Below are 23,709 nucleotides of genomic sequence, written 5' to 3'. Positions count from 1 at the left end.
ACTTTGTTATAATCCCACTAACAGTCAGACCGAGTAGTGCAGGAACTACTCTGAAGTCGCTGCAACTTATATATGAGTGCTTATCATTGGAAATCATGGGGTGCGGCTTGTCATGCGATTTGATGTCCAAAGTCACATGACAAGTCACACAAGTGTGAATGGGGTCTATAAGTGCATTATAGAGGCGCGTTGGGCATCATTCAAAATAAAAGGCCCCGCAATGCACCGAATCCTGCGCAGCGTGCCGCAGAACATTACCGCCCCTCATCGTGTATTGACGCCCTCCCTCTGCTGACAGTCCGTTCCCGGCACCCACTACTTTTCCAGTACAATAATACTCTCCAAGGTTCCTCCAGCTGAGGCCGCATCCCCGAGATCCTCATCTCAGTTCTGTCGCATGATGCAAGTGTTGAGCCATATGTACTACAGCACCGCTGGGATCACCGCCCCTCCCCCACCACACCCGTACAGGCATTTTTGTTTTTTTATACTGCATCTTAAAGATCGATGAAGCTGTCTGTATGTCAGAGAAAAATGGCGAACCTTTCCGGACTCCGATTTATTATTTATTTAGGATGTTATATACATACAGTGGGGATCGAAAGTTTGGGCACCCCAGCTAAACATTTGTATTAATGTGCATAAAAAAGCCAAGGAAAGATGGAAAAATCTCCAAAAGGCATCAAATTACAGATTAGACATTCTTATAATATGTCAACAAAAGTTAGATTTCATTTCCATCATTTACACTTTCAAAATAACAGAAAACAAAAAAATGGCGTCTGCAAAAGTTTGGGCTCCCTGCAGAATTTATAGCATGCACTGCCCCCTTTGCCAAGCTGAGACCTGCCAGTGTCATGGATTGTTCTCAATCACCGTCTGGGAAGACCAGGTGATGTCAATCTCAAAGGTTTTAAATGCCCCGACTCATCTGACCTTGCCCCAACAATCAGCACCATGGGTTCTTCTAAGCAGTTGTCTAGAAAACTGAAACTGAAAATAGTTCACGCTCACAAAGCTGGAGAAGGCTATAAGAAGATAGCAAAGCGTTTTCAGATGTCAATATCCTCTGTTCGGAATGTAATTAAGAAATGGCAGTCATCAGGAACAGTGGAAGTTAAAGCAAGATCTGGAAGACCAAGAAAAATATCAGACAGAACAGCTCGCAGGATTGTGAGAAAAACACTTCAAAACCCACGTTTGACGGCACGATCCCTCCAGAAAGATCTGGCAGACACTGGAGTTGTGGTCACTATTCCACTATAAAGAGATACTTGTACAAATATGGTCTTCATGGAAGAGTCATCAGAAACCTCTTCTACGTCCTCACCACAAAAATCATCGTTTGAACTTTGCAAATGAACATATAGACAAGCCTGATGCATTTTGGAAAAGTTCTGTGGACCGATGAGGTTAAAATTGAACTTTTTGGCCGGAATGAGCAAAGGTACGTTTGGAGAAGAAGGGGCACAGAATTTAATGAAAAGAACCTCTGTCCAACTGTGAAGCATGGGGTTGGATCAATCATGCTTTGGGGTTGTGTTGCAGCCAGTGGCACAGGGAACATCTCACGAGTAGAAGGAAAAATGGATTCAATAAAATTTCAGCAAATTTTGAATGGTAACTTGATGCCATCTGTGAAAAAGCTGAAGTTAAAGAGAGGATGGCTTCTACAAATGGATAATGATCCTAAACACACCTCGAAATCCACGGGGGATTACATCAAGAGGCGTAAACTGAAGGTTTTGCCATGGCCTTCACAATCTCCTGACCTCAACATCATTGAAAATCTATGGATAGACCTTAAAAGAGCCGTGCGTGACAGACAGCCCAGAAATCTCAAAGAACTGGAAGACTTTTGTAAGGAAGACGGGCAAAGATACCTCAAACAAGAATTGAAAGACTCTTGGCTGGCTACAAAAAGCGTTTACAAGCTGTGATACTTGCCAAAGGGGGCAGTACAAGATATTAACTCTGCAGGGGGCCCAAACTTTTGCAGACGCCATTTTTTTGTTTTCTGTTATTTTGAAAGTGTAAATGATGGAAATAAAATCTAACTTTTGTTGACATATTATAAGAATGTCTAATCTGTAATTTGATGCCTTTTGGAGATTTTTCCATCTTTCCTTGGCTTCTTTATGCACATTAATACACATTTTTAGCTGGGGTGCCCAAACTTTCCATCCCCATTGTATATAATAATAGTGTGTGACTGTGGGGGAGGGGACATTAGAGTGTAAGCTCCTCTGGTACAGAGACTGATGGGACTGTGGGGGGAGGGGACATTAGAGTGTAAGCTCCTCTGGTACAGAGACTGATGGGACTGTGGGGGGAGGGGACATTAGAGTGTAAGCTCCTCTGGCACAGAGACTGATGTGACTGTGGGGGGAGGGGACATTAGAGTGTAAGCTCCTCTGGTACAGACTGATGTGACTGCGGGGGAGGGGACATTAGATTGTCAGCTCCTCTGGTACAGTTTGTAAAGTGATGAAGAATATGACAACATAAAATACATATAAAAGATAATTTATTCATGTTTATATTAATATTCTTTTAACATTATAGAAAATTCCGCAGACACAATAATCTCATGTTTTGAGCAAAAACTGAATGTTGGCATCAATGGCAACCAATCGGCTTCTTTCGCTCGTCAATCACTGCATGGAACAATGAAAGGAATCCTCCCATTGATCGGTCAGTGAAGGGGGGAGGGGGGCAGTTTCCCAGCTGCAGTCCTGCAGAGTCTGCTCCCCCTCCCAGCAGTGGCGAGGGTTTTGTTTCCTGAGTGTTGAACGTTCTCCATCCACAGACCTCACTTCATACACACGATGATGTTCGGATCGCTGTCCAGCCTCTCGTCCAACTCCCGATAGCTCATTCCTGCAGGAGAAAACACTTTCATGATATTTCCTTTACCTGCTGTTGGGGCCATCCTGAGCGCGCTCTGTAGGATATCATACTAGGGACACGTCAGACATGAGCCAGTTAACCTACCAGCATGTCTTTAGAGTGTGGGAGGAAACCAGAGCACCTGAAGGAAACTGGCACAAGCACATGAAGAACATGCAAACTCCATGCATACATTGTCCAGGACTGCGGATTAACCCCTCTACTGCTATGTAGTACAGGGAGCCCCCATGCAGAATGCCTTCCCCCCTCCCCGTGATGCTGGCGGATTACCTGTCTTGCAGCAGATCTCATCGTATGTGTGGCTCCCGGTGTAGAGGCGAGCGGGGGGGCTCCTCTCATCACGAGACACTTTTACCGGATACTTTTGGAGTCTTCTGATCAGGTTCTTCATCAGACCGAACTGGATGAGTTTCCTGAGCACAGAGGAGACAGTGATACTAAAAACGGGGCAATCCTCAACTCTGCGCTCTCTGATCTTTACGGGGACACATGAAAAAAGTCGATGTACAAGGCTGTCAGGGACACACATACTCCAACCATACTGTTAGACAATCTGAACTAAGCGGCACCACTCTGGACGCCCAGCCTCTCATCCTAGGTGGCCACATCAGGCTCGTCTACGCTCCGAATACCAAGACTGAAAAAAACCACAGGCTGCACTCCAATGACGTCAGTACTTTGTAAAAGCTTTATTCAACCAAAAGTAGCAAAAACGGCATGTTTGTGATTGACACTTGAGAAACGCCATGATGTGTTTCACCCCATCGTAGAGCTCATGATTAAGACCTCTACATTGAGGTGAAAACCACCCCTAGTTGACACATTTCCCCCATCATAGAACCACCCCTAGTTGATGCCCAGTAGAACGTGCCTGAGAACCACCCCTAGTTGACACATTTCCCCCATCATAGAACCACCCCTAGTTGATGCCCAGTAGAACGTGCCTGAGAACCACCCCTAGTTGACGCATTTCACCCCATCATAGAACCACCCCTAGTTGATGCCCAGTAGAACGTGCCTGAGAACAGCCCCTAGTTGACGCATTTCCCCCCATCATAGAACCACCCCTAGTTGACACATTTCCCCCCATCATAGAACCACCCCTAGTTGATGCCCAGTAGAACGTGCCTGAGAACCACCCCTAGTTGACGCATTTCACCCCATCATAGAACCACCCCTAGTTGATGCCCAGTAGAACGTGCCTGAGAACAGCCCCTAGTTGACGCATTTCCCCCCATCATAGAACCACCCCTAGTTGACACATTTCCCCCCATCATAGAACCACCCCTAGTTGATGCCCAGTAGAACGTGCCTGAGAACAGCCCCTAGTTGACGCGTTTCCCCCCATCATAAAGCTCATGATTAAAAAGCTCTACAATGGGGTAACAACTTCCCCTAATTCACACATTTCTCTCATCACAGAATAGCCCATAGTTGATGCCTAGTAGAACCCGCCTGAGAACAGCCCCTAGTTGACGCATTTCACCCCATCATAGAACCACCCCTAGTTTTATGATGAGGTGAGAACCACCCATAATTGACATTTTCCCTGTCATAGAACTGCCCCTAGTTGACGTGTTTCATCATAGAGCTCATGATTAAGAGACCTACGATGGGGTGACAACCGTCCCTGGTCGGCACTTTTCCCCTCATCACAAAACCATGGTTAGTTGACACCTAGTAGAACCCACCTAAGAACCGCCCCTAGTTGACGTGCTTCACCCCATCGTAGAGCTCATGATTAAGTTCTCTTCGTTGGGGTGAAAACGACCCCTAGTTGACACATTTCTGCCACCACAGAACCGTCCCTAATTGATGCCCAGTAGAACCCGCCTGAGAACTGCCCCTAGTTGATGCATTTCACCCCATCATAGAGCTCATGATTAAGAGAGCTACGATGGGGTGAGAACTGTCCCTGGACAACACTTTTCCCCTCATCACAAAACCATGGCTAGTTGACACTTAGTAGAACCCGCCTAAGAACCGCCCCTAGTTGACGTGCTTCACCCCATCATAGAGCTCATGATTAAGAAATCTACGATGGGGTGAGAACTGCCCTTAGTTGATGCATTTCACTCCATCGTAGAGCTTATGATCTAGAGCTCTATGTTGAGGTGAGAACTGCCCCAAATTGACACATTTTCCCCTGTCATAGAACTGCCCCTAGTTGACACGTTTCATCCCATCGTAGAGCTCATGATTAAAAGCTTTATGGTGAGGTGAGAACCACCCATAATTGACACATTTTCCATGTCATAGAACTGCCTCTAGTTGATGCATTTCATCCCATTGTAGAGCTCATGATTAAGAGAACTATAATGGGGTAAGAACCGCCCCTAGTTGACACCTAGTAGAACCCGCCTAAGAACTGCCCCTAGTCGATGTGCTTCGTCCCATTGTAGAGCTCATAATAAGTGTTGGGGTGAAAACAATCCCCTAGTTGACACATTTTTGCCACCACAGAACCATCCCTAGTTGATGCCTATTAGAACCCACCTGAGAACTGCCCCTAGTTGATGCATTTCACCCCATCATAGAGCTCATGATTAGGAGATCTATGATGGGGTGAGAACCGCCCTTGGTCGACACATTTCCCCTCATTAGAGAAGGGCTTCTAGTTGACACCTAGTAGAACCTGCATTAGAACCGCCCCTAGTTGATGAGTTTCACTCCATTGCAGAGCTCATGATTAAGATCAATACATTGGGGTGAAAAGTACCCCTAGTTGACACATTTCCGCCATCACAGAACTGCCCCTAGTTGACACGTTTTGTCCCATTGTAGAGCTCATGATTAAGAGATCTACGATGGGGTGAGAACCGCCGTCAAAACATTTCCCCTCATCACAGAACCTCCTCTAGTTGACACCTAGTAGAAACCGCATAAGAACCGCCTCTAGTTGAAACCGCCTAAGAACCGCCACTAGTTGAAACCTAGTAGAACCTGCCTAAGAACCGCCCCTAGTTGAAACCTAGTAGAACCCGCCTAAGAACCGCCCCTAGTTGACACCTAGTAGAACCCACTTAATAACCACCCCTAGTTGACACCTAGTAGAACCCACCTAAGAACCACCCCTAGTTGACACCTAGTAGAACCCGCCTAAGAACCGGTCCTAGTTGACACCTAGTAGAACCCACCTAATAACCTCCCCTAGTTGACACCTTGTAGAACCCGCCTAAGAACCATCCCTAGTTGACACCTAGTAGAACCCACCTAATAACCGCCCCTAGTTGACACCTTGTAGAACCCGCCTAAGAACCATCCCTAGTTGACACCTAGTAGAACCCGCCTAAGAACCGCCCCTAGTTGACACCTAGTAGAACCCGCCTAAGAACCGGCCCTAGTTGACGTGCTTCACCCCATCGTAGCGCTCATGATTAAGAGCTCTACGATCTGTGACCTGATCGGTGGAACAAAGGCCCTGAAGAAGCACAGAAAAATAAAGCAATTGTATTCCCTGCAAAGGCTCCATTAACGTGTGTGACTTGTCAAGCGACTTTAGACACAGTCGCATCCCACTGTTTTCAATGGCTCCCGTTTGGACCTGTCCAACCTAAAGTCACAGTGACTTGGAAAAGGTTCCTGCGCTACTTTGATGCCAGAGAGTGTAAAGTAGCCTTCAAAGTCACACTGGAAATCGAGCAACTTTGGAGTCGCATAAGTGGGAATGGAGGCAAAAGGGAAAGGAAGAAAGGTCCCAGGACGGAGCTTAGGTCCTTGACTCTAGGAGCTCCCTCTAGCAGATGGGGGGGGAGGGGTTTGGCCCCTGGGTTGTGTTCTTGTACCTCGCGTCCTACTCCAGCAGGCGGCTCTACATCCCAACAGTCATGATCTTTGACTCAAATTATGGAAGATCTCAAATTATGGAAGAGACACGAAAATGTTATGATATACAGGGAGCTCCAAAGAAATAGAACACACAGGCACGTAGGGGCACTGACCGCTCATCCACTCGCTGCAGCTGCTGCGTATGCCGGGCGATGAGATCGCGCACAGTAGTTCCGGGACTGAGACCGCAGTACAACTGGAAGACGTCGCGGAGACTCGGCCGCTTCAGACCTGCAGAGAGGACAGGCAGAGGATTTGTAGGATTTGCCAGGTGGGAAACTGATTAAGAGCAAAAAAACTGATTAGACCTTTGGGCCACGTCCACCAACCACGTCCAGAGGTCTTACGGAACGCTTGCTGCTCCGCGTCTCTGGTCAGGTGACCACATGCCTATTGTCTTGGAAATTCGCTTTCAATGAATTTTCCTTACCGTGAGTGCCCGCAGTTGGATACGCAGCAATCCCCCATAAAGCTGTGCGAACTTCACTGCAACCGTATTGTGCCCTCCACTTACCGTGACTGCAGCTTAGCTCCACAATTCCTGCACCTCCAACTGGTGTGCAAAGGTTTAGCTCTTTTGAGATGTGGAGAAATGGAGCTCCAGTAATCCAGGAATAAATCAGACGATACTCCCAGGTTAAAGTTTGAATCCACTCTGCCCGGGTCTAACCCCAGACTCCTGTTTTTATTATCTTACAAAACACACCTCCCGCACGGGGCCAAGTCAATCCCCTCCCACAGAACAATGTATAGGGAGTGTCCATACACGAGAATGTCCATCCTGCTCGGAGTGCAACGTTCCCTCTTAACCTATACAAAGAACCAGTTAAACCAGTTTTTCTGTCCTCCCCCGTAAGTTTGCTTTGGAGAGCGAGTTTCCCATCCTTTACATGCTATCAGCTCCCAGCAGTATGTACATTGTCTGTACAAGCATCCCCTAGATTAAACAGTGCCAGTCTGTATCTGAATGAGCCCGATACGATCTTTATTAAAACACATCCATCCAGATACAATTCAGGTCGGTAGCGGCTTGTAGAGATATACATGAACCTACACGCGGAGTTCGCACTGCCCGGCGCCTGGCCATACGAAGTCCATGTGGTACTATGCTGCTGATATGTGGATACAGGCCCGCACCCTACCACCGGCGGCATTCGCATTGAATGCCGTGGTGGTATACACGCCGGTCTATAAGCGCAGATCTGCCATCTCATCCATTACCGAGCTGAGTACTGTAATACATACATTGTACAGTACATGCGCATGGCCCAATTGCAGCCTTCAGAGCTTTAATTAAGCCACACGAGAGACATATGAATAACAAGAATATATGACACATTTAAAGGACAACCTGTAATAGAAAATTTCCATGACACTATCACAATCATCTCATTTTACTTCTAGAATTATGACCCCGGCATGACCCCGTTCACTCATTGTAAGACCTGAATTTTGGAACGCTGAAGCTTCTGGGCCTATGATTATTATTTACAATATAAAGGGGGGCAGTACAGTTACAATACAGGGGATCGGGGGGCCCGGGTCATAGGAGCAAAAGGGAATACCTGCAAGAGATGAGGAAAGTGCAGTTGTTGGGTGGAGGAGGGAGAGGCTTCCCTGAAGAGATGAGTTTTTAGGAATTTTCTAAAGGTGGACAGAGTAGGAGATGGCCGGACTGGTTGGGGTAGGGAGTTCCAGAGGATGGGAGAGGCTCCAGAGAAGTCTTGGAAGTGAGCATGGGAAGAGGCGACGAGGGAGCTGGAGATGGTTTGGATGATATTATGGGATGAGGTTGGTGTAGAGCTCAGGGCAGAGTTGTAAATTGCTTTGTATGTTGTTGGCCAGTGGAGGGATTGGCAGAGAGGGGTGGAGGACACTGAATGGAGGCCAGTGGAGGGATTGGCAGAGAGGGGTGGTGAACACGGAGTGGAGGCCAGTGGAAAGATTGGCAGAGAGGGGTGGAGGACACTGATTGGAGGCCAGTGGAGGGATTGGCAGAGAGGGGTGGAGGACACTGAATGGAGGCCAGTGGAGGGATTGGCAGAGAGGGGTGGAGGACACTGAATGGAAGCCAGTAGCGGGATTGGCAGAGAGGGGTGGAGCACACCGATTGGAGGCCAATGAATGGTTTGGCAGAGAGGGATGGAGGACACCGATTGGAGGCCAATGAATGGTTTGGCAAAGAGGGATGGAGGACACCGATTGGAGGCCAGTGGAGGGATTGGCACAGAGGGGTGGAGGACACTGAGCGGAGGCCAATGAATGGTTTGGCACAGAGGGGTGGAGGACACTGAGCGGAGGCCAATGGATGGTTTGGCACAGAGGGGTGGAGGACACTGAGCGGAGGCCAATGGATGGTTTGGCAGAGAGGGGTGGAGGACACCGATTGGAGGCCAATGGATGGTTTGGCACAGAGGGGTGGAGGACACTGAGCGGAGGCCAATGAATGGTTTGGCACAGAGGGGTGGAGGACACTAGATGATTGGTAAGGTATCAGAGTCTGGCGGAAGCATTCATGATAGACTGAAGGGGGGATGGTCTGTGCAGTGTTCGGCCAATGAGGGAGTTGCAATATTCGATGCAAGAGATACATAGTAATTAGTAGCTTGGCTGTGTTGTTGGCTCAGAGGGGCGCTAACTTGGACATGTTAACCGAGGCGAAGGCAGCAAGAAGCAGAAGGGGGAGTGGGCGGGTCTGAGTAGTGTAGCAAAAGACAACTGGGCGGGGCTGACACCACTCAGTGCACAGAAACGCTGCGGGTTGTCAGACCGGAACAGAACTTGGGAATGTAATAGTTTTCCTGTACTTGCAGGGATATACCGTGGGCCAATGTGCATCTATTACAGAGACTTCTGCCGCACATTACATCCCATTCCTCTCCGTATATACAGTATATACATGGATAGTGACATCACATACCCGGCTTGCTGACATAAGACACACATTCATCCTGCAGCGCCTTGTCATGGATGAGCTCCTGAACACGAGGCGTGGTGCAGTACACATTGGAGTACTAAAAGGAAAGAGGGAACACATGTAACTATACTGCAAGGAAGTGAAGAACATCAGAAATAGGAAACAAAATTGAATTTTCTGCAGATCTGTTTTTATATTTGCATAACTCCTCCCACTTCATACATCAGGACCAGGGGCGGACTGACCATTCAGGCACTCGGGTCAGTAGGGAGCCCCATGAGATGCCCCTGGTATCTTTCATAGGCTTTTTTGGGTGTGCTTTGAGTCTGCGCGAGGACACAGGGTCCCCATGATCCCCTATTACCCGGGAGCCCCATGAGTTGTCAGTCCATCTCTGATCAGGACGGAGGGTTCTTGAGAGGAGTACTGAGGCGGGGTGCTGTGATGTTTTCAGGAAACTACACAGCACCTTGTATGCCCCTCCCACCAACCATGATCTGGCTGCATTGCATACAGAAGCACAGAGACCCAGTGATGACATCACAGGGACTAAAATAAGGTAATGAAAATGGAAAGGTAAAATAAAATCCTTATCATGCTGATGAGGGAGGAGCCAAGAAGGCACTCTATATGAAAAAATCAAAAACTTTACACGTAGGATAGAATAGTCAATGTAACACAATGAAGGAAGATGAAGATACCTGGAAGATGGATACTAATGTCACAACACCGTAATACCTGCAAAACAACAATTTACAAAACGTAAGGTTTCCCGGGTGCGGGACAGAAAAATCAAGGATTTTATTTCCAGATTCCTATTTCCTTAGGCGGATTCCACCCTCCCTGCCCCCGAAAAACCCTCCCCCCCAACAAACTCTCCCCTCCCCCCAACAAACTCTCCCCTCCCCCTACTCACATGAGGTTCTGGATGGCGATCCGCACAAGGTTCAGCTCCACGTCGGCCTCTGCGGAGATCTTCTGGATGTGACGGAACCCATCGATGTACGGGAGAATCTAGACAAGGCAAATGTAAACCCGGGTACAGAATCATTTGTAGCTCTTCATACATAACACTCAGCGTCCCTGTCCGGAGGAACTCCTCCTGTAACGGATCCGACCCCAGACTGCACTTGGGTACTTCCGTTAGACTCCCGCTTCCCCGTCCGAACACCGACAATAGACACCACAGCCGACCATACAAGACGAGACGACACCAATCGTGAAGTAAACCAGGAAGTAGACTCGTTTATCTCAACAGATACAAGATATATACACTCAGGGGACAGTCCCCCCTCCCTGCATAATGACACAGATACAAGATATATACACTCAGGGGACAGTCCCCCCTCCCTGCATAATGACACAGATACAAGATATATACACTCGGGGGACACTCCCCCCTCCCTGCATAATGACACAGATACAAGATATATACACTCGGGGGACAGTCCCCCCTCCCTGCATAACGACACAGATACAAGATATATACACTCGGGGGACACTCCCCCCTCCCTGCATAATGACACAGATACAAGATATATACACTCGGGGGACAGTCCCCCCTCCCTGCATAACGACACAGATACAAGATATATACACTCAGGGGACAATCCCCCCTCCCTGCATAATGACACAGATACAAGATATATACACTCGGGGGACACTCCCCCCTCCCTGCATAATGACACAGATACAAGATATATACACTCAGGGGACAGTCCCCCCCCCCTGCATAACGACACAGATACAAGATATATACACTCGGGGGACAGTCCCCCCTCCCTGCATAATGACACAGATACAAGATATATACACTCAGGGGACACTCCCCCCTCCCTGCATAATGACACAGATACAAGATATATACACTCAGGGGACACTCCCCCCTCCCTGCATAATGACACAGATACAAGATATATACACTCGGGGGACACTCCCCCCCCCCTGCATAATGACACAGATACAAGATATATACACTCGGGGGACACTCCCCCCTCCCTGCATAATGACACAGATACAAGATATATACACTCGGGGGGACACTCCCCCCTCCCTGCATAATGACACAGATACAAGATATATACACTCGGGGGACAGTCCCCCCTCCCTGCATAATGACACAGATACAAAATATATACACTCAGGGGACACTCCCCCCTGCATAATGACACAGATACAAGATATATACACTCAGGGGACAGTCCCCCCTCCCTGCATAATGACACAGATACAAGATATATACACTCGGGGGACACTCCCCCCTCCCTGCACAATGACACAGATACAAGATATATACACTAGGGGGACACTCCCCCCTCCCTGCACAATGACACAGATACAAGATATATACACTCAGGGGACACTCCCCCCTCCCTGCATAATGACACAGATACAAGATATATACACTCAGGGGACACTCCCCCCTCCCTGCATAATGACACAGATACAAGATATATACACTAGGGGGACACTCCCCCCTCCCTGCATAATGACACAGATACAAGATATATACACTCAGGGGACAGTCCCCCCTCCCTGCATAATGACACAGATACAAGATATATACACTCGGGGGACAGTCCCCCCTCCCTGCATAATGACACAGATACAAGATATATACACTCGGGGGGACAGTCCCCCCTCCCTGCATAATGACACAGATACAAGATATATACACTCGGGGGACACTCCCCCCTCCCTGCATAATGACACAGATACAAGATATATACACTCGGGGGACACTCCCCCCTCCCTACATAATGACACAGATACAAGATATATACACTCGGGGGACACTCCCCCCTCCCTTCATAATGACACAGATACAAGATATATACACTCGGGGGACACTCCCCCCTCCCTGCATAATGACACAGATACAAGATATATACACTCGGGGGGACACTCCCCCCTCCCTGCATAATGACACAGATACAAGATATATACACTCGGGGGACAGTCCCCCCTCCCTGCATAATGACACAGATACAAAATATATACACTCAGGGGACACTCCCCCCTCCCTGCATAATGACACAGATACAAGATATATACACTCGGGGGACAGTCCCCCCTCCCTGCACAATGACACAGATACAAGATATATACACTCAGGGGACACTCCCCCCTCCCTGCATAATGACACAGATACAAGATATATACACTCAGGGGACAGTCCCCCCTCCCTGCACAATGACACAGATACAAGATATATACACTCGGGGGACACTCCCCCCTCCCTGCACAATGACACAGATACAAGATATATACACTAGGGGGACACTCCCCCCTCCCTGCACAATGACACAGATACAAGATATATACACTCGGGGGACACTCCCCCCTCCCTGCATAATGACACAGATACAAGATATATACACTAGGGGGACACTCCCCCCTCCCTGCATAATGACACAGATACAAGATATATACACTCGGGGGACAGTCCCCCCTCCCTGCATAATGACACAGATACAAGATATATACACTCGGGGGACAGTCCCCCCTCCCTGCATAATGACACAGATACAAGATATATACACTCGGGGGACACTCCCCCCTCCCTGCATAATGACACAGATACAAGATATATACACTCGGGGGACACTCCCCCCTCCCTGCATAATGACACAGATACAAGATATATACACTCGGGGGACACTCCCCCCTCCCTGCATAATGACACAGATACAAGATATATACACTCAGGGGACAGTCCCCCCTCCCTGCATAATGACACAGATACAAGATATATACACTCAGGGGACAGTCCCCCTCCCTGCATAATGACACAGATACAAGATATATACACTCAGGGGAAACCCCCCCCCCCCTGCATAATGACACAGATAGAAGATATATACACTCAGAGGACAGTCCCCCCTCCCTGCATAATGACACAGATACAAGATATATACACTCAGGGGACAGTCCCCCCTCCCTGCATAATGACACAGATACAAGATATATACACTCAGGGGACACTCCCCCCTCCCTGCATAATGACACAGATACAAGATATATACACTCAGGGGACACTCCCCCCTCCCTGCATAATGACACAGATACAAGATATATACACTCAGGGGACAGTCCCCCCTCCCTGCACAATGACACAGGGCGGGGAAATCTAAATTTAGTAACAAGAAACACACCAGCAGACAGTCTCATCAGGAGGGAGGACTGCTGGAGACACCCCCCCCACCAAGCCAAAACACATAAATACATACATCCCATAATAGTTTGCTCCCAAGCCTGACAAACAGAACAAAGGGATACAACCACACAACACCAAACAATCCACAACCCCCCACCCCAATATTAGGACAGATCACCCTGTACCCCTAACAGGCAGAGGGTGACTTACACATAAGAGGGATATGGAGAGCTGAGACAGGGTCTCCCCACTTCTCCAAAGTGAGCTGGGTCCCATGGGCCCCCCACCCAAAGTCACTCCCGTCCAAGGGCGGACTGACCATTCGAGCACTCAGACACTGCCCGAGGGCCCGGGGTCAGTAGGGGGCCCCAAAAAATGCCCCTGGTACCTTTTATAGGCTTTTTTTGGGTGTGATTTGAGTTTGGGCAAGGACACAGGGGTCCCATGATCCCCAATTGCCTGGGGGCCCCATGAGTTGTCAGTCCGCCCCTGCTCCCGTCACACCGCCCTTTTTTTCATTTTTCCACACTTGCAGTAAATCCTCTCCTGTGTTGAAATCGATGATTTATAAAGTTCCTAAAAATGTTGATCTCCTTAAAGTGTTACTAAACCCACAACAGTGAAATCAGTCTGTAGATGCAGTAATACATGCTGGGTATACTCACTGTGGAACCTAAGGGGTTAATCCTCTGCATTGTGTAAAAAGTCTGTTTGATCCTGTCTTCTCTGATCCTCCCCTTCTTCAACTGTCCCCAATCCATCTGCTGTTGGTACAGAGCTTTAGGAGTCACTCTGCACCTGCCCAGTTTAGTGTGTATGGCTAGAGAGTTTTTTTTTTTCCTTTGGGGAGGGTGCATGTGATCAGCACAGGGCCAATCAGCGCTGTCCAAACAGGTCAGGGGTTATGCCCTCATAGGACAATCAGGGGAGAATTAAAACTCCTACAAGCTTTAACCAGTGCTCAGCTGGACACTGATAGAAGTCACAAGACCGCTATATACTGCTGATGAGAAAAGGGATTTAGTAGTTTATATTTACTAAAATAATTGCATTTCCTTTTCTGTGTACTGTGTGAGAGCAGATAGTGAATGCAGGGTCCAGGGAGAGCGGATATAGTAAATGCGGGGTCCGGGGAGAGCGGATATAGTGAATGCGGGGTCCAGGGAGAGCGGATATAGCGAATGCGGGGTCCGGGGAGAGCGGATATAGTGAATGCGGGGTCCGGGGAGAGCGGATATAGTGAATGCGGGGTCCGGGGAGAGTGGATATAGTGAATGCGGGGTCCGGGGAGAGCGGATATAGCGAATGCGGGGTCCGGGGAGAGCGGATATAGCGAATGCGGGGTCCGGGAAGAGCGGATATAGTGAATGCGGGGTCCGGGGAGAACGGATATAGCGAATGCGGGGTCCGGGGAGAACGGATATAGCGAATGCGGGGTCCGGGGAGAGCGGATATAGTGAATGCGGGGTCCGGGGAGAGCGGATATAGTGAATGCGGGGTCCGGGTAGAGCGGATATAGAGAATGCGGGGTCCGGGGAGAGCGGATATAGTGAATGCGGGGTCTGGGGAGAGCGGATACAGTGAATGCGGGATCCGGGGAGAGCGGATATAGTGAATGCGGGGTCCGGGGAGAGCGGATATAGTGAATGCGGGGTCCGGGGAGAGCGGATACAGTGAATGCGGGGTCCGGGGAGAGCGGATATAGGGAATGCGGGGTCCGGGGAGAGCGGATATAGTGAATGCGGTGTCCGGGGAGAGCGGATATAGAGAATGCGGGGTCCAGGGAGGGCGGATATAGTAAATGCGGGGTCCGGGGAGAGCGGATATAGCGAATGCGGGGTCCGGGGAGAGCGGATATAGTGAATGCGGGGTCCGGGGAGAGCGGATATAGTGAATGCGGGGTCCGGGGAGAGCGGATATAGTGAATGCGGGGTCTGGGGAGAGCGGATACAGTGAATGCGGGATCCGGGGAGAGCGGATATAGTGAATGCGGGGTCCGGGGAGAGCGGATATAGTGAATGCGGGGTCCGGGGAGAGCGGATATAGTGAATGCGGGGTCCGGGGAGAGCGGATATAGTGAATGCGGGGTCCGGGGAGAGCGGATATAGTGAATGCGGGGTCCGGGGAGACCGGATATAGTGAATGCGGGGTGCAGGGTTTAGTAACACTTTAACATAAGCCATTGAAATTGTCTGAAAGACTTCAATCATCATCATCATCATCAATCTCCTCTCCTCCTGACTGTAGTCCCACCTCTCACAGTTATTAGCTTCCTCTGCCATAATTCATTTTTGCCCTTTGCAATGTCTGCACAGGATTCTTCACTCTTCTGAGTATTACATAAAAGAACACATCCCCAGCAACCTTTTAAACGCACATCCCTTCTGGTCACCGGGTGGTGCAGATTTTAGCTGTGCAACCTGCTAATGAGTTGCTTGATGACACTCTAATATTATGTAATCAAGCAACTGATCAGCAGATTGCACAACCAAAGTCTGTATCGCCCAGTGGCCAGCAGAAATGCACATGTAAATGTATATTGGGAATGTTCTTTCATATAGCAGAAACACCCAGTGGTGAAATAACTAGGGAATCAAAAGAAAAAAGGTATTTCTTGAAAACAAAATTATTTGATTAATAGATATTATGTGCACATTGATCAAAAGGGAAGGAGGGGGTTAAGGAAGGGAAGGTATTGTAAGCCCACAGTATACTGGGACTCAGCATCATTCAACCCACTTCACGTGAAGATTTCCCTTTGTCCCCCCCACACACACACTCCCAGAGGAAAAGGGGACTGTAATGCCCATACACCGCACATGCGTCCATGGATGGCTGAAGTTTTTGTGCCGAGAGCCCGCTCGCTGCATACTCCCAGCACAGTGACTGAGCGGTCAAAGACGGATCCTGGTCTGTAGTGATGATCAGGGACTGTTGGGGATGGGCTCCCGATCATGTGACTGCTGTGACAGTCCTCCCCCCCTACCCCCAGATATAAAGACCCATTTGAAGGGATGTTGGAGCTGGGCGTGAAGGGGTTAACCTCTTGGTGCCGGTGCCTCCCAGCCCTTTAAGGGTGTTGTGATGCCGGGATTTAGGGTCATGTGACTGCCGTGATCAGCTGCCACAGCGGTCCCATGATCGGAAATCTCCCGGTCGCAAGTAGTGATCGGGACCTTTCCGTGAGGCGCCGTTAAAAGTGGCGGGAGTGCGCAGGGCGCGTGCTCTTGGCACGTTTTGCTGACATTAGGTACACAAATATGCGTCCTCTCGGCGTCGAAGGCTCAGCTGCTGGGAGCCCTCATATTTGCATACAGCCAAGGAGTTAAAATAATCGGCTGCTCTGAGCTTTTACCAGCAATTTCTTTACATTGGTGACAGGGCCTCTTTAAACAGTAAGCAGTTCGGTACAATCGATCCCCCACTTACCTGCTGTGTCGTTAGGTCCCATTGTGCATTGCAGAATTCCTCCTTGTCCTCCGTGAATACGGGAACGTCATATTCCTGGGCAGTAGGGGGCGCCGCACGCAGCTCGATCACCTTCAGGTGCATGGTGTTACTTTCATCTATGGGATGATAACATATAACCGTGAACACTTACCCGCGTGGCACGGGATGCAGCGAATGACACCAACAATACCTATGGGCAGCGAGCACTCCCCGGTGGTGTTCAGCTCCTTCCTCAGGTAGGTCATTATGGGCACCAACCTCTGCTTGCTGTCCTCGTTGGAGATGAATCCAGACTCCAGCTGAAAGACAAGGAGAGAGGATGGAAGGAACGGTACAGTCAAGGTTTCCCTGTACTCAGAATATAGCCGGTGACCATGGGCCTGGTCAGGGCTGCTGTTAGAAACCACGGGGCCCCATACAGCTAACCTGACAGGGCCCACCAAACCATGGGGCCCCATGCAGCCAACCTGACAAGCCCACCATTCCCACAAAAAAAAGTTTACTATGCTTCGGTTATTATTATACAGGATTTATATAGCGCCAACCAGGGGCGGACTGACCATTTGGAAACTCAGGCACTGCCCGAGGGCCCGGGGTCAGTAGGGGGCCCCATGAGATGCCCCTGGTACCTTTTTCATAGGCTTTTTTGAGTTTGGGCAAGGACAGAGGGGCCCCATGATCCCCTATTGCCCGAGGGCCCCATGAGTTGTCAGTCCGCCCCTGGCGCCAACAGTTTGCTCAGCGCTTTACAATATAACGGGAGACAATACAGTTCAATACAAGAGGGATAGGAGGGCCCTGATCCTGGGAGCTTACGATCTTGGAGGGAGGGGCTAGTGGTACAAAAGGTAATAACTGTGGGGGATGGACTGGTAGGAAGATTCCATTATTAGCTGACGGCAGGATAGGCTTCCCTGAACAGATCGGTTTTCAGAGATCGCCTAAAAGTAAGCAGAGTAGGCGAAAGTCTGATAAATTGGGGTAGAGAGTTCCAGAGGATGGGGGAAGCTCAGTTCACGTATGAATCCACAAGGTGATTGATTGGTACCGATCACTCAATGTGTTCATTCAGGAAAGGAAGGGGCTGGTAAATTTAACATATTTACCAGACCCTTCCCCCACTCTCCATCCGGAAGGATCCTATTGTATGCAGCCAATGGGAATGAGAGGAGGGAAGCCACCAACATTACAGGGGTGGGGGCAGCAGGGGGAAATGTATGGTGTACAGGGAGGGTGATGGGCGCACCAGGGTGGAGCAATTGCTGGAACCGATCCCCTGTATGGCTCTCTCTGCAGCAGCTGAAAGCCGGCTTCTTCCCTCTCCCTCCCACTGGCTTCCAGCTGCTGCAGAGAGAGCCATACAGGGGATCGGTTCCAGTAATTCCCCCACGCTGTGCTGATCACTTTCCCTGCCCACATCCCATTCACCCAACTGCCTGGGCCCCTCTGCTGGCCTGGGCCCCATACAAGAGGACTGGTGGTACCCCCATATTCACGGCCCTGGGCCTGGTGTCCCCTCTAGAGCAACTATCTGGAGAAAAGACTTAACAATAGTAACGGCCGAACTAGAGAAACACGACGCTTCTTCCTCCATGCGGCGAGGTCGGTCACACGATGATGTCAGTGAAAGCAACCTGAGAAGGTTTTGGGTTTTTTTTTCTGAACTAATTAAGTCCTTCTTCCCCTTCTCCCCTTGACCATTATTTTCCTGATGATTTTTTGGGGTTTCTTTCTTTCTTTTATTATTCATATTTATTTGTTTTATCCATTAAAAAAAAAACCTCTCGGTGCCAAGACTCAGCTGCTGAGAGGCCTCATATTTTACTCTGCCTCCCGTTGGCTTTCAGCTGCTGCGGAGAGAGCCATACAGGGGATCGGTTCCAGTAAATGCCTCCTGTCGCACCCATCACCCTCCCTGTGTACCATATGTTTATCCCTGTTGCCCAGGCCCCCCTGTGTCCCCCCCCCCCCCGCAGTGCTGCCAGCTTCCCTCCTCTCCTTCCCACCAGCAACTGCAAGCACACTATAGCATCCTTCAGGATGGAGAGTGGGGGGGAGAGTCGGGTAAATATGTCACATTTACCACCCCCTTCCTTTCCTTAATGAACACAAGGAGTGATCGGTACCGGTCACTCACTGTGCTCATTCATAACTGAAGCATAGTAAACTGTGTTTTTTGAAGGGGAAGGGGGTCCTGACAGGTTGGTTGTATGGGGCCCCGTGGTTTCTATCAGCAGCCCTGAGTACATAGCATCTGCTCCGTAGGGGGCGTACTGGGGTGAGAGCTGACCAATCAAGCCACCGCCAAGCCGATATCATGGTTTCCCATAAATCAGCTTTTGTTACTTTGTCTGTAGATAGAACACACTCACCTCCAGAGTCTTCAGGTAGCCGGCCAACTTCTTCACGATGGGCTCCAAGGCGCACGTCTTAGCCCGCGCATCGCACACGAAGCCCAGATTGAAGAGCAGCGCGTTGCGGCTATACTTCTTGTGCTCGATACAAACCGGGCAGCCAATCAGTTTCTTGTCCATGGCGGTCCTGGAAAACAGAAATACGGATAAATGAAAATACCTGTGCGAGCTGCCTCTGACGGAAGTTGCCATTCCCCGACTGCCGGAAGATTTTTTTCTCTTCAACATGCAGTTGTAGGTCCGCCAGTAGCTGGAGAAGTGGCGCCCAGTGAGACCAGCCACGCCCAGTGAGACCAGCCACGCCCAGTGAGACCAGCCACGCCCAGTGAGACCAGCCACGCCCAGTGAGACCAGCCACGCCCAGTGAGACCAGCCACGCCTGCTGTATACTCACACTGTGATGAGTTTGTTCTGCAGTTCCGGTTTGGTGATGATGTACACCTGAACCGTGTCAAAGAGCTCCCGGGATATGTATTCCTCCGGTACCTGCCGAGAGCAAAGCAATGCATTCATTTGTTACTGTATATAGTACATTGTGTCTCTGCCCCTCCCACAATGCTAAGATTTCCCCCCCCCCAGTCTGTGTCTCTGCCCCTCCCACAATGGGGAGATTCACCCCAGTAGCTTGTGTCTATGCCCCTCCCATAATGGGGAGATTTTACCCCGTAGTCTTGTCTCTGCCCCTCCCACAATGGGGAGATTTCCTGCAGTAGTTTGTGTCTCTGCCCCTCCCACAATGGGGAGATTTCCTGCAGTAGTTTGTGTCTCTGCCCCTCCCACAATGGGGAGATTTCCTGCAGTAGTTTGTGTCTCTGCCCCTCCCACAATGGGGAGATTTCCTGCAGTAGTTTGTGTCTCTGCCCCTCCCACAATGGGGAGATTTCCTGCAGTAGTTTGTGTCTCTGCCCCTCCCACAATGGGGAGATTTTCTGCAGTAGTTTGTGTCTCTGCCCCTCCCACAATGGGGAGATTTCCTGCAGAAGTTTGTGTCTGTGTCCCACCCACAATGGCGAAATCCCTTCCCCCAGTAGCTTGTGTCTATGCCCCTCCCACAATGGCGAGATTCACCCAGTACTTTGTTTCTCTGCCCCTCCCACAATGGGGAGATTTTACCCCGTAGTCTTGTCTCTGCCACTCCCATAATGGGGAGATTTCCTGCAGAAGTTTGTGTCTCTGTCCCACCCACAATAGCGATATCCCCTCCCCCAGTAGTTTTTTGTCTCTGCCCCTCCCACAATGGGGAGATTCTGGATCCCCTATAGACACATCATAGCACTCCAGCCATCATACAGTAGCATTGGTTCTGGAAGGATCTCACTGATCGTTTTCCCATCCTTACCTGGTAGCTGATCTTCGGGCCCAGAGTCGGGTGGAACTCGCTGAAGAAAATACATTCGATCTTGCGGCTGGACATCACTGCAGAAAGAGAAGACACAATGTATCATCATTTTCATCCTTTGTTACATCTCAGTCCTGCTGATCTCCTGAAGCCACTTCCTATCTACACCTTCTCACATTTCTCAGAGCGGATTTCCTGCTGGTGACAACAGTGGACCGGGTCTGTGTATTGTCTGGTCAGACCGCCCCCTGTATTCTTCATCAGAGGCCGGAGTGACAACTAGGGTTGCCATCCTTGTCTCCCGATTGCTCTCCTGTGTTGTCACCAGGGTGGCCACCTCATCCCTTTAAAACTGAACACATATTAAAGCGGAGTTCCACTCACCTGTCAAAAAATAAAAGTCAACAGCTACAAAAACTGTACAAACACTGTAGCTGCTGACTTTTAAAAAAAAGCCACTTACCTGTCCCTCGGTCCCGCGGTGTGTCCCCCGCAGCCCGTTTCACCGGCCGTCCTGTATTCCAGGCACCTGCATCTTCAGTGTGGGCACCCGGCTGTGATAGGTTGCGGTTTCATAGCCGGGTACACACTGCACATGTGCGAGTAGCGCTGCGCTTCATGAATGGTCCTGTAGTCTTCTGGGACCTGTCATGTGTCCCAAAAGACTACAGGGAGGGAGGACACCTTCCGCTTCCGATTGCCTAGGCCAGTGGTCGGCAAGCCGCGGCTCGCGAGCCACATGCGGCTCTTTACACACTTTAATGCGGCTCTTCTGTGTGCCGGGCGCCCACTCCCCTCCCTCCTCTCGGGCGGCCGCCCCAAAAGTCAGGACTCTGCAGCTAGCCCAGCAATGGGCAAACTACGGCCCGGCGGACCTTTTAATCCGGCCCGCGGAGCGTGGCAAACATTGGCTGTCAGGATGTAGGCGGGGCAGCGTGACGAACTCCTCTCCTCTCACAGTCCGCCCTGAAGACCGGAACGGCGCGGGAACACGGCGAGAGGAACGTGCGGAGCAAAGGTAAGTGAATTGACACAATATGGGGGATGAATTACTATATGGGGGATGAATTACTATATGGGGGATGAATTACTATATGGGGGATGAATTACTATATGGGGGATGAATTACTATAGGGGGGATGAATTACTATAGGGGGGATGAATTACTATATGGGGATGAATTACTATGGGGGATGAATTACTATATGGGGGATGAATTACTATGGGGGATGAATTACTATATGGGGGATGAATTACTATGGGGGATGAATTACTATGGGGAATGAATTACTATATGGGGGATGAATTACTATATGGGGGGATGAATTACTATATGGGGATGAATTACTATGGGGGATGAATTACTATATGGGGGATGAATTACTATGGGGGATGAATTACTATGGGGAATGAATTACTATATGGGGGATGAATTACTATATGGGGGATGAATTACTATATGGGGGGATGAATTACTATAGGGGGGATGAATTACTATAGGGGGGATGAATTATTATAGGGGGGATGAATTACTATATGGGGAATGAATTACTATAGGGGGATGAATTACTATGGGGGATGAATTACTATATGGGGGATGAATTACTATGGGGGATGAATTACTATGGGGAATGAATTACTATATGGGGGATGAATTACTATATGGGGGATGAATTACTATATGGGGGGATGAATTACTATAGGTGGGATGAATTACTATAGGGGGGATGAATTACTATAGGGGGGATGAATTACTATATGGGGGATGAATTACTATGGGGGATGAATTACTATATGGGGGATGAATTACTATATGGGGGATGTATTTTCAGTTTTAAAAATGTGGCTCTCAAAATAAATTTCAATCGTGGTTTTGGCGAGACCAGTTGAAAAAAAAGGTTGCCCACCACTGGCCTAGGCGATCGGACCGGAAGTGGCAACGGGTACCTGCCAAATTTGGGTACCCACTCCCCCCGCCACCCAAAGGTGCCAATCCTTAATGGGGAGCAGTCCTTAAAGCGGAACTTCCCCTTTCGGGTGGAGCTCCGCTTTAATGACACAGGTTCTGAGGCTGATCTATTGCAGAGAAGGCACTAAGTGAGTTTAATGACCACCTTAATCAGCCAACAGAACCCATGTCATCATTACGTGTTCGGTTTTAAAGGGATGAGGTGGCAACCCTAGTGACAACACAGGAGAGCAATTGGGAGACAAGGCCAGAGCGTTGTCATCCTGTAACAGGAAGTACCTGGACAAGGACACCCCCGTGCCAGACACAGATCAGCCCCAGCAGAACACAACACACTCACTCATAGGGATCGGCAGGTTCTTCTTTCCACGATCAGCTCTGGAGATCCTTCTTATTTATAGGTACAATCTAAACAGATACAATGTATAGAGATATAATAAATAAAGATACAATCTATAAACAATAAATAAATATACAATGAATAAAGATACAATAAATATACAATGAATAAAGATACAATAAATATACAATGTATAAAGATACAATAAATATACAATGTATAAAGATACAATGTTTCTCTTCCAGTATCACGTTTTCTCTTCCTGCGCTCCAAGCCTCCCTCTCACTCATCCCCGCTTCTTCAGCTCTGATTGGTTACGCGTCACGCTCTGGTCCGCCCCCTCAATTTGGATTGGTCGCCTCTCTTCTCTTTGAATGCCGAGCGAT

The 23,709-nt window shown here is 49.3% G+C and overlaps 1 protein-coding gene across 3 annotated transcripts; it reads right to left on the bottom strand.

The window, feature by feature from the left end:
• Positions 1-2,510: 2,510 nt before the first annotated feature.
• NPRL2 (NPR2 like, GATOR1 complex subunit) lies at positions 2,511-23,683 on the bottom strand. Of its 3 annotated transcripts, none has more exons than XM_089687151.1 (13): positions 23,553-23,683; positions 23,324-23,391; positions 21,015-21,091; positions 20,070-20,161; positions 19,634-19,802; positions 17,452-17,560; positions 17,241-17,377; positions 10,572-10,669; positions 10,357-10,393; positions 9,659-9,752; positions 6,852-6,969; positions 3,181-3,323; positions 2,511-2,880 (listed from the first exon to the last, which is right to left on the bottom strand). In XM_089687151.1, exons 2-13 carry the CDS (start codon positions 23,325-23,327, stop codon positions 2,813-2,815), a joined length of 1,146 nt encoding a protein of 381 aa, XP_089543277.1. In that variant the 5' UTR covers positions 23,328-23,391; positions 23,553-23,683; the 3' UTR covers positions 2,511-2,812. The 3 variants fall into 3 exon arrangements, with proteins under 3 accessions (XP_089543277.1, XP_089543276.1, XP_089543275.1); XM_089687150.1 differs by having other exon boundaries at positions 23,538-23,625; XM_089687149.1 differs by lacking the exon at positions 23,553-23,683 and having other exon boundaries at positions 23,324-23,512.
• Between the last annotated feature and the right edge of the window lie 26 nt (positions 23,684-23,709).

The sequence above is a fragment of the Staurois parvus genome, unplaced genomic scaffold (assembly GCF_062004578.1).
Source record: "Staurois parvus isolate SC_StPar_1 unplaced genomic scaffold, SC_StPar_1.0 ptg000419l, whole genome shotgun sequence".
Classification (NCBI taxonomy): Eukaryota; Metazoa; Chordata; class Amphibia; order Anura; family Ranidae; genus Staurois; species Staurois parvus.
This window is presented reverse-complemented; position numbering and strand designations above follow the sequence as displayed.

Coding starts and splice junctions, on each gene's coding strand:
- NPRL2 (XM_089687151.1), bottom strand. Junction 10,394..10,571: donor ATCGCCATCCAGAACCTCAT/GTGAGTAGGGGG, acceptor GTTGTTTTGCAG/GTATTACGGTGTTGTGACAT. Junction 6,970..9,658: donor GTCTTATGTCAGCAAGCCGG/GTATGTGATGTC, acceptor TCCTCTCTGCAG/GTCTGAAGCGGCCGAGTCTC.